The 16,802-nt window shown below is 39.1% G+C and overlaps 1 protein-coding gene across 12 annotated transcripts in view; it reads left to right on the top strand.

The window, feature by feature from the left end:
* The window catches only part of si:dkeyp-44a8.4 (collagen alpha-1(XXIII) chain), a 123,489-nt gene extending 108,704 nt beyond the window's left edge, over positions 1-14,785 (top strand). For 6 of the 12 annotated variants that reach the window (XM_034231124.1, XM_034231122.1, XM_034231121.1 and 3 more), the window contains 22 exons: positions 2,655-2,771; positions 5,865-5,891; positions 6,016-6,042; positions 6,147-6,200; positions 6,304-6,363; positions 6,502-6,546; positions 6,647-6,724; positions 6,895-6,918; positions 8,714-8,767; positions 8,900-8,944; positions 9,042-9,122; positions 9,208-9,261; positions 9,539-9,604; positions 9,697-9,723; positions 9,815-9,874; positions 9,954-10,025; positions 10,124-10,150; positions 10,253-10,306; positions 10,391-10,477; positions 10,665-10,757; positions 11,539-11,577; positions 12,336-14,785. In XM_034231124.1, the coding sequence (XP_034087015.1) occupies positions 2,655-2,771; positions 5,865-5,891; positions 6,016-6,042; positions 6,147-6,200; positions 6,304-6,363; positions 6,502-6,546; positions 6,647-6,724; positions 6,895-6,918; positions 8,714-8,767; positions 8,900-8,944; positions 9,042-9,122; positions 9,208-9,261; positions 9,539-9,604; positions 9,697-9,723; positions 9,815-9,874; positions 9,954-10,025; positions 10,124-10,150; positions 10,253-10,306; positions 10,391-10,477; positions 10,665-10,757; positions 11,539-11,577; positions 12,336-12,386 (1,242 nt within the window). In that variant the 3' untranslated portion in view covers positions 12,387-14,785. Of the gene's footprint in view, positions 1-2,654; positions 2,772-5,864; positions 5,892-6,015; positions 6,043-6,146; positions 6,201-6,303; positions 6,364-6,501; positions 6,547-6,646; positions 6,725-6,894; positions 6,919-8,713; positions 8,768-8,899; positions 8,945-9,041; positions 9,123-9,207; positions 9,262-9,538; positions 9,605-9,696; positions 9,724-9,814; positions 9,875-9,953; positions 10,026-10,123; positions 10,151-10,252; positions 10,307-10,390; positions 10,478-10,664; positions 10,758-11,462; positions 11,578-11,864 lie in introns of those variants that run through there. The other 6 variants (XM_034231126.1, XM_034231132.1, XM_034231131.1 and 3 more) reach the window with 6 other exon arrangements.
* The last annotated feature ends 2,017 nt before the right edge of the window (positions 14,786-16,802 follow it).

Consider the following 16,802-nt stretch of genomic DNA (forward strand, 5'->3'; position numbering starts at 1 on the left):
TCTTTAGTTTGCTAGTTATTACGAAGATTACTTCAGGAAATTGCGTCCATAACGTTTTCATTGTTACCAAGGTGGTTGCTAGGGACGCTGCTATCGATATTATTTCTGTTATGTTGTGTAACTGTTTAATGGTGTTATCTTTATTGCTACCCCCTTCCCCGTCAATGTATAGTGTTGGTCCACAGCGCAAACATATTAGTTTAACAAAATCCGCATCTAAAGATAGCCTACGTTATTTTCCCCTGTGCAATTCCAGTCTCACATCTCACAGCACATCGTCATTAACAAATAACGGAAACAGACCGAAAATATTTAAAAAAAATACAATAATACTTTATTCCGAGTGTGCTTGCTTTTCTCTTTGGAAGTCATCACATAACGGCATTGTAATACACGGTTCGGCTGCATTAAATATTACATATCTGCCGTAGTTCTGTATTTATATAGCCCTGATGAGAAGACTTATAGACAAACATGAGGAACTGAAAACGTGACGTGGATCATAAATATATCAGCCATTAAACAACATCTTACATTTCTTTTCACACAATACGTCTCCTTGCAGTATCAACACTAATTCGGCTGACTTTTATATTTGATCCAATTGGTAGATAGGCTGTATTTACACCATAAAGGTGCACACCTGATATAAAGGGACACCTAGTGGTTAAAGCATGTTATTGAATTTCATTATTTTTATTATTAGATATTAATAGGATCCCTATAAAGTATATTAATTACTCGTTATTCTCTACTAATAGTTAATTAAAGACTGTATATAATGACTATTTTGCACATCCCTTTCAAGATTTCAAGATTTTCTAAGGTTTATTGACATATCATATAGGCCTACACAACTATGGTGTAGTTATGCATTGAATGAAAAACTTGGGTCGCAGGTTCCTCAATAGTGCATTACAAGACATCTATCAATATTTGTGCGTACCTCCAGCAATGTTAACTATGTTGAAGCACTTATTTTAACTGATATTATACATAATGTATTATACTCTTATAAGATGTATGTAGATATTTCATCTCCGACCTTGTCAGGTATTGAACAATCAATAAATAAAGAACACAGAATTGTTGAATATAAAACACAGAATTTGTGTGATTATACTAAATGATTTACAAATAAACACCACTGCATATTTAACTGTTACACATGCTGATGTAACGCAAATGTTCCAACTTGAGATCAATAAAGTATATCTTATCTTAAGCTGATCGATGGCTATACTGCCATATTTGTAAAATGTGCCTCTGAACCTTAACAAGTGCATGTTTCAGGCTTATCAATTAATGTAATGTAATGTAATGTTATCAATTAACAACAGGGGTCACAAACATAAGACCAGCTGTTAAATAAAGCTCTTCTGACCTTAGCTGGCATGTGTGTATATATATATTAATGCTGCCCATTATGGGCACAAGCAATTTTCACCCATTTATTAATTATATGTTTTAAATGTGAGTGTTTCCTATCCCCTAAACCTCCAGGGATGTACACAGTTTAATACTGGCAACTTCTTATTATGGGAAATACGAAAACGTCTTTTAAAACTACAACTCCCAGTAGAGATGTGCCATAGATACAGAACATGTTGCGAAACAGAATAGCCAGCATTTGTAGTTCTGGGGACAGGGTGGGGGAGGGGGGACGCGGTGGACCCGTTCAAATCCAGTTTTGGACAGTCTGCCGTGCATGGTTCCATCCCATTTCAAGTGCTGTTCGAGGCTCGGCGTAACCCTCGGAGCACACTCTCCAATCACAGAGCTTGAGGACTATCACGGGGTTTGTCAAACAGAGCACATGGTGTAGTCCAAACGATAGCTGGGGATTCTGGGTAGTGTAGTGTCTTCTGCCATCCTTTACTCCGAAAAAACATTTGTTTCTCCGAATCGAAGGGGAAAAATACAAAAGCATTGCACACAATTTAAACCAATCAATGTTGTGTAATTAACAAGGATAATCTGGTGTTTTTTAGTCGATGAGTAGTGCAGATATCACTGTAAAATCAATCGACAGTAAGGGGAATACTTACTTCCGGGTGTACAATTCTCCGTTATCCAATGAGAATGGACGCTCACATTGCCTTTAAGGGCAGTCGACACAAACGAACGCCGTGCTTCCATGAGCGTCCATAGAAGCATATGGACATCCCGGAAAGCTGAAAATGGACGCTAAGGGCCCCCCCCCTTGCGTTGAAAATGGACGCTAAGGCCCCCCCCCTTGCGTTGGAAAAAGCCGACAGGGGACTTGACATAACGTCAACATAGGCCGACCTGGGAGTGAGGATGGGTTGGATAGACATGTGGAGCATCTAGCAGATGCAAAGCAAGTTGTTTTTTCTCAGAATTGGGAGAAACCAAAAATAAACCTAAAAATAATAAATATTGTACTTAGCTGAATACCAAATTAATCCTAATTACTTTAATGTTGCTCCCTTCCCAGTGGATGAGTAAATAACCATCTGTTTGCTTACTACTCCCAACTCAAAAGTGAATGATATTGTTTTTGTTTCGCCAATGGCCCAAAAGATCTATTGCTTTAGACTACAGTCAGTCAAAGAAATAGAGCTATTATTCAAATTAAGTTTTGCTTTTCCATGGTCCTCATATTATTGTTTGTTTATTTATTTTTTCATCAGGGTGACCAAGGCCAGGCTGGCGCCGCTGGTCCTCCCGGTCCTCCGGGCCCCCCCGGCCCCAGAGGCCCCCCTGGAAACACAGGCAAGGATGGTCCACGTGGCCCTGCTGGAGAGTCGGTAAGAGCTTCACCTCAAGCACCATAAGTGCCAAATGTACACCCACTTAACAAAACAATGCATACACACCAACACACACACTCCACTGCTGTTATTCTCCTCCTCTGCCATCATCCTCTAACTTACACCACAAAGAATGAAGCCACGTAAAGCACCTCAGTAGTCGACCTGACCTGGTAGGGTTCAACCGCAGGGTGGGACAGTTTGCAAATGTATGTTTGTATTCTGTGTGTACCTGTTCTTTTATAAACATGTATTACAGACTATGGTATTAAGGGGTAAAGGGTCTATGCAGTCAATTGCAGTGATCCCATATTGTCATTCTTCCGGGTTTGCCAGTGTGCTGTGGCTTACCTAAAAGATCCCAGAATAGCAACTATACTCCTAGCCTCATCTGTTTTCTGTAAGAAAGCGACCACAAATTCTCCAACACACCCCGATTCTCCCACCCTCCTACCACGACTGTGTCGCTGTGCCCCCCTGAAACAGATCCGGCTCTGCGGCGGCGAGTTCATGGTCAGTTTGCTGGCCTCACCAAACAATAGTTGTGCTACTCGCCTGAGGCAGTTTATGTTTCTCAAAATGAACTTCTGCTTTCCAGAGCTTAGCTTGTATGCAGCGTCAGCTCAGATCTGTGGTCGTAAGATGGAAAAAAGAAATAGGCTATAAGGGTTATTGTTGTTTAACCAAATGAAGGAATGAATGCTCTGTTACACTCAACTGGCACAGGACAGCAAAGGGATTCAAGTGAAAAATGTCGGTCTCAGTGTGGGTGAGTGGTGAGCTTACACAGAACTGACAAAAGATAATGCCAGCACAGCGCAAAGATATTACTAAAAGCAGAAAAGGTCGAAGTGAGGGGAACTGTTTGTAACCTAGCCAATTTCAAATGGTTCCTCCAAGTTGATTAAAGGCAATTCAATACCAATAACAGCCAAATAAAGCAGGCTGGCGCTAAAAGAAGCTCCATGTTGTGTGCAGATGTGTGAGCAGGAGACAGTTAGCATGGCTGGGTGTCCTCTAAGCCTTCGTTTGTACCTAGTGGAAAGTGAAATTCGCAACTAGTTTCTGTCTGATGGGTTTTTTATTTGAAATGGTAAATAACATGTGCTTTACTTCAACACATCTAAATTCAAGATATCATGAAGTGAATGTACTATTTTGAAATGTATCTGACATCCAGATTGCTCTTCATCCATACTCTTCTGCACTGAAGATAAAAGAAGTGCTAAAAACGATTTGCAAAGACGATTTATTTCCCGCTGCTGTTGAAGACAGATCAAAAGATGTATAGGGTTAAAAAAGAGGATAAGAAGCGGCTGAAGCAGCTGAGGATGGAAATAGAAGAAAAACATAGAGCAGTAGATGGATCAGGATGACAGTGTGTATGTGCTGGCAGAGAGCAGGAGGAATAAAAACATGCCGCTGCACATCTAAATAGTTTAGCACACTATTGTAAAATATGAGGACAGAGTGGAAGGCTTATATATGAGGGGCCGTACAGGCCATAATTCATACTGGTCCTCTCACGCACATACATGTAAGAGTGAAAATGTATGTATGTAAAAGGAGAATGTATGTATGTAAGAGTGAAAATATATGTATGTAAAAGAAGAATGTATGTGCGTGAGAGGACCAGTATGAATTACGGCCTGTACGGCCCCTCATATTATACACTGCCATTTATATCATGCATTTATTGCAGTGCACTCAGTGAAAGTAAACACAACTGCTTGATAGTGGGAAGTGTGTGTGAGAGAGGGATAGTAAGAGAGCTGTCTCTGCTATGGATGACTTCATAACAGATGTTGCTCCACACACACGTCCACCTGGCCCTCAAAGCCGTGATAGGTCAGTTTACCTAAGTAAGCCGAATCACTGATGGACAGATGCCAGAAAGAGGACATGCAATACTCTCTTAGAGTTTGTGTTGGGAGGAGGGAGGGGCTTAATCACTTAATCACTGAGAACTTTCCAGAGCTCCAGTGCAGGGTTATTATTGAAAACTAAAACAATGTACTTTAAGAAAACGTATTTAAAATCTTTAGCAGTTAAAAAACTATTGAAATGAACAACAACTCATTTCATTTTACTTTTTCTCTTTGCTATAAAAAATCGGTACAATTGGAAAAGAATGACACGTAATTCTCCATCAACTGTGTACTTGACATTCCAGAAGATGGGGCCAAGTTAAAAATGATTCACAATTACTACTTGTTGTATTTAGCATGCAGAATTAAAACAAGCAAATATACACTCTGAAAACTAAACTTCTATGGAATGATAAAATCATTCTAAATTCTAAACTATTATAACCCTTTTTATATATATATATATATATATATAGCTGGTGACACATAGGAAAAGCAGCAGAAAGTGTCTTAATAATTAGGGTGTTGATGATGGTGGTTAAGAGCGCTGTCAAACACCTCAGTCTAAAACTCCCAGGTGTTAAATTAGATTGAGATCTGATGGCTGTAGCATATGTAACCATTCAGTGAGCCTTCGTGCCCTGAGGAAGCATCTGTATCTTGTTTCTCCTTTGTTACCCGTCTGTGTTTACTCAGAAAAAGTGCTTTCTAGACTGGAGTTCATGGGCCGCTCATGCCTTGTTCAACACTGACATCTAGAGGCTGAAGTTGTCTGATCTTTAAAGGAAATGTAACGGACCAAGGCTGAGGTGAAATAGTGTTTTTCTGTCTGTAAGGTTCCTAACTGAGCCAGACGACCCGTATGTTCCGAAATAGCAGCCATGATAATTACTGATCACATTCTCTAAATGCTTTGGAAGTGTGCTTTAGTGTTTCCTTTCTTATCTTTGCTAGTATAGTGTAAACTTGAATGTCCTTTACGAAAGAAATGTCAATACATCATCATTTCTGTATGTGAGCCTAGATATATGCAATTATGTTCCCTTTTTTTATAGTAGAAAAAGATAACAGTGGGGTTTCAACCATGGTTTGTCTTTTCCTAAGTCCATGTCACATCTTTCCTTCCCCTCATGGCAGTTTATATCTAAGTAAAAGAAAAGTGCACAGTACGTGTTTTTTTTTATTATCACACACTATAAAATGTCTTCTCTGTCATCCTCAGGGGTTTCCAGGTCTTGATGGTGTTGAGGTGAGTCTACTTCAAATCCACTTCAGATTGTTGTTCATCACTTCATATTATAGGTTTGCTGTGATTATTTTTCTTTCTCTGGATAATTATTGTAACTATATATATATGTATATGTCTGCTTCAGGGGTCACAAGGAACGCCTGGGAAGACGGTACGTTCAAATATTTCTTACCTTTCCTCAACTTCATTGCATTTTTCAGAAGTATCATCTGAGCAAACGTTTGTAATTTTGACATTTATTGATTCTGTTGGCAGGGAGAAGATGGTGAGCCCGGGTATCCAGGGTCACAGGGTCCTCAAGGAGCGAAGGTAGAGAAAAGCATTACTCATCAGTTATTTGACCTTGCATGCTGAGTATTTTTGATGGATTTGTCTTCTCATGTATTGGCATTTAATGTTGTGTGTGAAACAGGGCGAGGCAGGCACAGGAGAAAAAGGAGAAAGAGGCATGGATGGACTTCAAGGATTTAGGGTAAAAGACTAAATGGCATTTGGAAATACCTACATCTAAAATGTGTACTCTTCTTTGTCATAACCATATTTATTCACAGTTAGGTGTCTATTGTCTTAGAGATGTTTACAAAACAATGCCATATGTGTGATCCAACAGGGAGACAACGGAGAAATAGGAGAGCAAGGACCACAGGGATCGATGGTATGTGTATTAGCCCTCTAAAATCATTCACCAATCATTACCAACACTTGTTTGATGAACTTCCTTTTATCCCATTCATTTGTCTCTGTATATTCCTTAGGGTTATCCTGGTGAAAAAGGCGACGCAGGCTCCTCAGACATCATCGACTTCAATGGGAAGCTTCTAGATGCTTTCCAGGTGAGTGACTTTAAAGCGGCAATGAGACCAGATTTATACCATCAGGCATTTATCACTGAAGCTCAAGTAAAGCATCAGGCAAAACTTTAACAGACCCAGAAATGGTAACTTTGTAAAGATACACATTTTGTAACCCCAAAACTAAATATCTCACCATTTCTTCTTGACAGGCCATCAACACCATCAGTGTTTCGGTAAACTGCTGTTGTTTCTGCATGGTTTTAGTGGAGTGATCTATACCTAACAACTGTGATGATGCATAGACCCCCTGTGTGCATCTGCACCTTATCCCACCTGCTTCAGCCAATGGATTGGTGTTTGTTTGTTGATGATCGTCCCAGAAGTCATTTACATACTTTAAATGTATTGAATGTCACTATAGAGAGCCACATGTTACAGAATGTCCTGGGTTACTCTACGAGGCTCTTTTGTTTATTAATTTGGGATAAAGCGCACAGCCCCAGCAAATATAGTACAGCTGTGATCTTTTATCAGATAAGCCTAAAGAAGCATGCTTAATCATACAGATAATGAACAGCCTTTGTTACATTGTGCTGTGTTTCCCCGCTCTGTATCCAAAGTGCCTCACACGAAACAGGCTTTTACTCCCTGTAGGGCAGCATGGTGTTTTTTTAATCAATACATTCATATCATATCATGAGTGCAAGGGGAACGCATTGAAAATACCCCTCAAAGACACCACAGTCTCAGTTTCACATCCCACTCATACGCAATACTTTTTGACTCTACCATGTCTAGTCATAGAGAAGTTAGGGAAAACTTCCACCTGGGATATAATCAGAAGCTTCTTGCCAACGTGGATCAGTTGGCACCAAATAACACACAAGGTCTCCTCTGGAGTTATATCTATGAAACGGGGAATGCTCATTGGCCCCCCACTTTGCGTTATGATCCATTCACTTGTTTGTGCGAAAAACGAAATTGGTTTAATCTGTGGTGGCATTTTAGGGGATGATGAATTTGGTTAAAATAAAAACCATGCTGAAATTGGTTTCTTATTTACTGCAATTCATCTTGCGGCTTTTGTATCATTATTTGCATGAGAAGCCTTCACTTTCCATTGATAGAATATCTCAGATCAAATAGTTGTTTGTAAACATATATTGGTTTTCCTGGTTTATAGTTAAAACAAACAAACATTTAGAAATTGGAAAAAGGGCAAGAACCAGCATGTACACACCCGGGAGGCAACATGGGTTCCTTTTTTTATGGCTTCAAGATGGACTTCAGAGGGGAGAGGTTACAGGTTACAAGTGTAAAATTGTGGATGAAGAGATTAAGGAGCCTAATTTAAGAGGCTGTCACTCAACTCAACCAGCATGGAAGACTATTGTAGTGTTACATAAAGTCACATGACAAATTACTGTCTCCTCCTTTAACAGTCTTATCGTGCAGCAAATCAATCAACAGAATGGAAAATGATGCCAGATCATTGTGTACCACAAACCACACTCAGTATAATCTTTGTAATATAAAATTGCTTCAAGTTGGTTGTGATCAGCAAACAGAGAGAACGAGAGAAAGAAATCAACAGCTTTGTTTACTGTCAGGCCTGCATTGTGAAATCCATCCGCCTTGATGTATTGTCTTGTGTTGGCCCAAGTTCAAGCCTCATGCTGAAGTTTCATAAGTTCTCGTCGTTTTCACCATTGTGATAAACAGAGTAAACATATACAACACGTCTATTGACTGTTTGAGGACTATAAGCAGTACTTTTGTTTACAATGGATTGCATGACTACTTGTATGTGAAGGAGGTCAACAACAGAGAATGATCTTTTTGTTTTGTGAGAATTGTTTGCAAACAATTGTACCCTGTTAAAGGTGGTGACTTTGTATTCAAACTCTATACTGCCTTCAAGTGGTCAAAACATTATTGCAGGAGCAGGATGCATACGTTGATATGTCGTATCATCTTAAAGTTTATCCAGGCATATTTATCACTGGCTCAATGTATTTCTCTTTGCAGGGCCCACCTGGACCACCTGGACCACCTGGACCCTCAGGCCCAACAGGGGAAAAGGTAAAGGGCTCTATTATCCTACCAGTGCCCTTCCATTTGCCATTTGAATTGCTAACTGAAAATGTATTTGGATGTTGTGTTAAAACCATATCATATTATCATAAATGAATCTCTCTCTTTGTCGTCTTCCAGGGTGAGCTTGGTTTACCTGGGCCAGCAGGATTTGATGGACAGAAGGTGTGTGGAAATGAAACACAGGCTAAAAACGTTTTTCTTTTCTTTGTTTATGTTTTTTAAAGAGACGAATATGTCTTTTTTCATTCTTTGCCTTCAGGGACCTCAAGGTGACATAGGTGAGGAGGGACCAGCTGGCCACACAGGAGAGAAGGGGGAGATGGGGCTCTCTGGGCCTGCTGTAAGTAATGAGAGTAAACATGTTTCTCTGATACACAAACAGTGAGAAGCACATAGAAGTTCATTTGTTCTCTTTTTTTGTTTAGGGAATGGACGGTCATAAAGGAGAGAAGGGCGACTACAGGATAGAGGACAACCTGGTTAGTGGAACACGCATGCAATCAATGTTTCACTCATTTGTGTCATTTTGTCAGTGTAGCACATAAGGGTCAACAGCAGGACATTGATATTATGCATTTTCAGATTTGTTATTTACATTTGCTAGCACATAAAGAAATAACTAGCTTTTGTAAATTGACAAAAAACATCTACCCTCCTCTGAGGCAGTTTAAATGTGCCTATTTATTCCCTCACCGTAGATTTATTTATATTTATTGTTATCTTATCTCCGAATCTTCTAATTTCCATGGGGCTCAGGTTCAGAGGATTTCACAGCCGGGCCCACCTGGCCCACCAGGAATTCCCGGGGCCCCTGGATCCATGGTGAGTACTAGTTATCACTCTCCAGTTAGAAAGGTTTCATGTCAGGTTTGTTGTCTGCACCTGTTAAACTGATAGTACTCTATGTTTTTCAGGGGTTGCATGGTATGCCCGGTCCTAAGGTAAGACTGATAGACCCTGCATCTTCAGTAGTGAGAGGTGGAAGGTTTGACATGTTGTTTGGTGCTCAGTGTTGCTGTCTTTCTAATGCAGGGTGAGCCTGGATACGGGATGAAGGGAGAGCAGGGGGATTATGGTGCTCCTGGCCCCAAAGTAAGTGATACATTTTAAGCTAAATAAAACCTAACATACATGGACATGATACAGTGATAATAATTGCCTTCACCTGCAGGGATTAGATGGTCCCATGGGACTAAGTGGGTCTACAGGGGTAGTGGGCCTCCCAGGTTCAAAAGGAGAAAAAGTAAGCACTCGATCACCTCCACAATGTGTTTACTAAATATTTTCACTGTCTTCCATTAAACATACATCATGATTAAATGTGTCGGTCTGTGTTCACAGGGCAGAACAGGAGAGCCTGGATTAGATGTGAGTTCTTCTTTTGGTATTTCTATCTTGACATTTTTAATTTACTTTAACGTGTGTCAAGTGATCAGCTTTCTCCTGACCTATTTGTGCTTCTTTGTCCAGGGTTTCCCAGGTCTGATGGGAGACAAGGGTGATCGAGGGGAAAGAGGAGACAAGGTTTGTACAGACCGCCGAACAACAACATTTCATCATTATCTTCATCAAAACACACTAAATTCAATGTTGTTTTTCTCTGCACAGGGTGACAGGGGATCAGTGGGAAAGAGAGGACTAAAGGGCCAGAAGGGAGAGCAGGGTCCTCCAGGCCTGGACCAGCCTTGTCCTGTGGTATGTCACCTCCACATATACACACACACACTGTAATACTCCTCATATTAATGAATTCATTAACTCAACTTTCCTCTCACTTTGAACAGTATTTCCCTTTCTACTCTCTCTGCACTGTTTCTGTCACTTGTGTTTCTCTGAGTTTCCTCCTCAATGCTGTGAATGTGTGACTGGCTCTTGCTGACAGGGTTGTGGTGAGACTAAAGGTGTTTCTGAGGAGGCAGGGCATTCTCCCCCTCCACCTCCTCCTCCTTCTGGCCCTGAGGCCCCCTGTCCTGTGGTACAGTACCTCTGCCTCCTTTTCTCCTCCTTTTGCATCCCTATGTATACATCTTCTGTTGCTATTCTGTTAAAGCACTTTGTTTCCTGTCTTTTTATCTGTCAAACTCTGTTATACATGTCTATACTGGATATTTCTATTCTATCTATTTGGTCGGACATTGTGCGTCTGATTTGTGTAATGAAGAGATGGAAGATGCTAGGCTACAAAAATCAAACATTATTTTAACTGGCCAAAGAACGCAGGTGTACTAACATTTGCTTAGCTTTCTGATGTAGAGTTAGATTTCAGCACCTATACCACTTTCAAAGCCGCCTGATAAATTACAAGGCAGTTTGTTTTAGTTACACATTTGACATGTTGGCATGTTTAGGTGCTAGCTCGGCTGTTCCTGTTTACAGTCTATATGCTAGTCAGCTAACCAGCTGCTGGTTGTACGCCTGCATTTAAAAGACATATAATTATCTTATCCAAAATGCTCCACATACTGCAAGGCTACTAAGAATTGACTTGATTAGAATGTAATCAAAAAAGTTCCTTCTTCAGACTTTACATTATAGGAAAAACACTGAGTTATTCTCTTTTCGTTTGTCTTTATGAATTTGATAGCTCATCTTCCACCTTTGGTTTCTTTTATTCAGTTTGCTGAAAGGGAGTTCACACATTAGACATTATTACAATTGTCTCTGATATTTGAATCTGCAGGTCTGTAAGGTGTGTTAAAGAAGGCATCACAGGATTTGTCTTGCTTGGTAACATTCCCCTGCTGTTCTCTTTCCAGGGACAGGACGGGCTGCCCATACCAGGCTGCTGGCACAAGGTGAGGGTCAAGAGATCTAACTTTTATTTTAAGCATAGTGTTTACTTAAGTAGTTAAGTAAGTAATTAATTAATGGTTTGCTTTGTATTATGAGACACCATCTGACATAGGAAATAGTACAAAGATAACAAGGTACAACAATAATATTACTCATAGATTGTCAGAATGAAATTAATTGCTTGACTCTGATTTGATACAGGGGCATTTTGTAAGTATAGAGCATGAGTGCTTTCAATTAATAACTATGTGTGGATTTTAATATGATCTCAACTATTCTTCTTTTGCAGTGATGACTAACCAGCAGCATGGAATCTGTACATATTGATATGGTATATATTGCAATTACAACAACAACCCGCTCCCTTTTTTCCCATTTTTTCTTTTTTTTTGTAAAACGTTTCATATAATATATTGAGATTTTTTTAACAAGGACATTTCTGAGTCTACAGTATTATGAAAACTTTTTTTTAAAAACTCTAGAGGTCCCGTGTTGAGAATGCAGCTATAGTTTTGAAGAGAAGAAACTGAACTGTCAGTCAGACTCTTACTTTGAAGGACAGTCCAGAGAACAGAGATGAAGTGCCTTGACAGTCTAGTGGCCTTACTAACAAAGCCTGACTTGCTGCCTGATTGTAATCATGAACGCTGTACGGTGTGTGTACTCACCCACTCTCACGGATGCATGGATGGATGGACAGATCTCTGTGGGAGTAACAGATATGGGTCAGTACTCTCCTCTCTCTCTGTTTTCAAAAAAGGAGAAAATGGCGAAACAGAAGCTCAAACGCAAGCGTCTCTCTCAGCCCTGAAGGGGTGCGGGCCTGGTGGAGAAAGGACACGTATACAGGCAGAGAGCACACAAGGGGCACACTGGCCTTTATGAAGCAGAGCGATGCCTCAGTGTCATCCTGAACACTCAGATCCTCTGATATGGAAAGTCTCCAGGAGGGGGCGACAGAGAAACCTGCATTTCCACATTCATCCTGAGAAGTAAAGACACACCTGTGGCTGATGATGTTGCACAATAGCTTCAATGACTTCCAGTCAAAGTTACTTGGGAGTCACTGACGTCAATGGCACATAAGGAAGGATTTACTGCACAGATACATGAACAAGTTGTGGTGATTTCGTGTCTGGCTTTTTTAAGGTTTCCACTTATTCAATGCATGATCATAGCAAGACAGAATGTTGTTTAGCATCCTGACAGCTTGTATAACGTGTGATCCCTCATTGAAACCTCCAACGACAGTAGATTCATTTTGATTTGCAATAAGCAGTCTTTAATAATCTTTCCATTTTAAGGCCACTCAGAAAAGTCAGAGAAATGTATGGCTTACACTTTTGTGTGTGGTGTTTTGTTTTATTATATTCTTACCTATTTTTGTCCAGTTACATTTTGCATTCCTGTCGGTGCCATTTTTTTTTTTTAACAATGTAACTTCAAGGCCAGATTTGAAGGAACCATTAACAGTATTCGTGATAAATCAGTGTTTCAGTTGCTTTGACAAATGATTGCCAATCAAATTATTTTTCTTAATCATTTTCAGTGTAACTGATTCATTTTGACTGATCGTTATCTTTTAATCACTGATGGAGACATGTTTAATTAATGTTGCCAGTTTGACCTGGACAACAATGTATGTTCTTGCTGCTGACTTAAATGTGTGTTATTTGTTTGATATTTTTGAATCAATGTAAGTCATTTGAACTGAAGGACTAACAGACTTTGAGGAATTTGAATCAAATGTTTTCACCACCATTGTTGTTTGTAACTATTCATTTTATTTAGCAGTACATCTTAGGACAACTGTTTATAACTGTCAGTTATACTGAATTTTGTGTCTTTTTTTAATTCATTTATCACAAAGTTTTAGTCTTTACTATCAGATGACTATTAATGGTGTGTCTTGGTCTTTGTAATACATTTTTCTCAGATGGAATACTTTCTTAGTGTTTAAGTACTTTAATGTACCAATTTAAAGCTCCATATCCACACACATATCCAGTTACACATTGATCTTTGCTTAAAGAAATGTTGAACATAGGAACAAATAAATTGTACTTGTGGTTGATTTATGTACCATTTCCAAATATTAGGCTACATTTATACAGGACAGTTATTACATGGAATCATTATTTGGTTCTATTTGGTACTTGGACATAAATCCATACATATAAGCGGAAACATGTGTTTATGTTTATAGTGAAAATCTGCATTGATTTTAGTTGTACTTTTTTGATACAATATGAAAGGCATTCAGATATATATGTATATTCTGGTTGAGCACTAGACATGAAATATAGCAATCATTTACAGCATAAATATTCAAATATGAATAATCTGAATGTTTTACTGGTCTAATACTTTCATTCAAAAACAACATACAGTACATTCTGCTAAACATTGCTAATTCAAATACACAACCACATTGTAGTGCAATGAGTGCGGATTCAGATCCTTCTTAATCCAGGGAGTACATTTGTATTTCTGACATCCTCTTTGACATTAAATGTTTGATTTATTTTTGCACAGATTCCCTTGCAGTATGCCTGAAAATTGTAAAGTTGAATTACCAACATCACACAAGACAATTTCCTTATCAGTGGGACACATGTTGCAATGTCCCACTAAATCTTTTCACTTTAGAATGGTTATTAAGAAGGATAATTACATCACATATTTAACCTATGCTGCAGCAGTCATGTATTAAGGCTAAAGGTATTCTAGAAATCCTTTCTTTAAAAAACAATGTGTGTACATGAGTTGTATGTCATAAAGTTAAAATAGAAATGCTGACATATACAAAATGTTTGAGAATGTGTATTGAATGCTGGATATTTTAACTGTAAACCACACAGTTCTTAGCATTATTTCACTGGAAGCTGAAGGTTTTCTGTCACTTAACATAATCATGTTTTTATTTCTTACGCAGATTCTATCAATTTCAGTTGGAAGGCTTAATGGAGTCAGTAAATGGCACAGTGTCTGAATACAGTTTGGTGTTTTAGCAAGTCATATATCACAGTATCAACTTGACTGTGAGAATGTTTTTTGGTGGTGTATTTGGTTGTAAAAGAATTAAGCTATTTTTGTAATTACTTGTTCAAAAATGTATAACATAAAATCTGGTCGACTAAACAGGTAGACTGAAGGTAAATCTCCAGTTGTATGATGTTTCTTCCAATAAAACATAATCATGTAAAATTATTCAGTTTCATTCTTTTAGGATTAATACATCTAGATGTCTATCCGATCCTACTCCATTTTACATCTATAAAAACTGTAATGACATAACACAAAGGCACGTCATTTTTTAGATTAGTAACCTGCGTTTTAACATCCAGGAAGAAATTGCTTTGCTCAGAGAGAAGGAAAAAAAGCATAAGCTTTCAAATTGAAAATATTGATAATTAAAAGAAACAAATTAATACAGTGCTATAAAAAAGAGCAATAACAGAACTCATATCCTGTAAATTAAATATATGTATGTCCTTTAAAGGTCACCTATTGTGCAAAATCCACTTTTTCATATCTTTTACACATAAACATGTTTACTCTGTGTAAAGAGATTCTGTCCTAATCCATTTAAACCTGTCTGAAAAAGAACTGATCAGATTTTGGCCACTTTATGATGTCATAAAAAAATGTTTGGCTTGTGTAACCATTAGCCAATAACCAACCAAGGTAACACCCCCCACTTTATCACCTAAATCTCCTCCTAGAGCACCAATAGCCGCTTTCACCAAGTACTTTGCCATACTTAGTTCCCCCATGGAACTAAAGAGCAGATCTCGTTCCTGAGGGAAGATTACGCAAATGAAGCCGCTGACGTCACTTCTGCCTCTTCTGCTTTGGGTTTACTTCTGCTGGGACTCCCAGCAGCTTCTACTGAAGCCTTCCGAGTAAATCGCCAGAACGCCGACACATCCTCATCACTCCACCACTCCCATGTTTTTTTTTTTGTGTTGCCATAAGTTATTCTCTCTCCGTTGGCGCGCTGGGCTAATGCTAATGCTAATAATGCTAATGCCAGCAAATACAATGGCGGCTTCACAAAACTTTTCTGAGTTTTACGGGGCGTGGTTTGCAATTCGCCCAGCCAATAGAAATTGGAACTTTTTTCTCCCAGGAAAGTACCTGCTCTCTAGCAGGGACTGAAAAGGGGGGGGAAGTTCTCATGAACTAAGTTCTCTTTTTGGTGTGAACGCAAAATCCCAGGAACTAAAAGGAACTAAAAGGGAAAAGTACGGGAAAAAGTACTCCGGTGTGAAAGCGCCTATTGTGTTCTTTTTAACCAGATATCTCTCAGAGGGGCGTTGAGAGTGGCTCCTTATTTTTCATCTAAAGTAACAGACACAGAATCAACACTTTTGAAACAGGGCTGAAACAGAGGGGTTTATGGGATGCTACAATGCATGATCTGTTTGGTATTTCGAGCCAAACACTTCAGTGACATGTTTTGTATAGATCTGAGACCTATAATAAAGTAATGAAAAACAGTATAATAGGGGACCTTTAAACATATCAACACAAGGATGCAAATTACAATAATAATCCATCACACCATAATGAAAGGCTATATCATATGAATCCACTTCATGAATCATTTAAGGAGCAGCACGTTTCCTCAGACTCTTACCAGACTATGATTGACAGAGAAAAGAGAGCAACAATTTAAAGTTTAACAACCTTTTTAAATATACACTTGTTCAAATCCGGTATACAGACACAGAGTACACCTATTGTAAGGCTGATGTATCAGATGTTTTGCAAGTATTTGGCCACAAACCAAAAGCATTACAATGTTGACCTCATATAGCGCTATTGGAAATGTGAGGCATCACTGACTGAATGTTTTATATTATCCTGTGGGGGAACATCTGTCTGTCCTAAATGTTATGATGATTGTTACGTTCCCTCCAAGTCTAGGGGTACCAAGGGGAGTAACAAAACACAAGGAAGACCAAGCGCGACAAAAAAGAGAGAAAACCGATCTCTGAAGTAACGAACAGGTCGTTTAATGAACAAGACAGGAACACGGGCTCACCAGCCAACTTGCACGGAATACTAAATAATCAATATGTCTAGCACATCTCCTATCAATCGGCAAGACACCGTTTTGTACACACGCAGCCAGAGGAGGAAAAAGGAGGGCTCACTGCAGTCTTCCTCCGGTCCTATATGGAGGCCCTGATTTGGAATTAGGAGCACCTGGGGAGAGGCT

This window comes from Gymnodraco acuticeps, unplaced genomic scaffold (assembly GCF_902827175.1).
Source record: "Gymnodraco acuticeps unplaced genomic scaffold, fGymAcu1.1, whole genome shotgun sequence".
Taxonomy (NCBI): Eukaryota; Metazoa; Chordata; class Actinopteri; order Perciformes; family Bathydraconidae; genus Gymnodraco; species Gymnodraco acuticeps.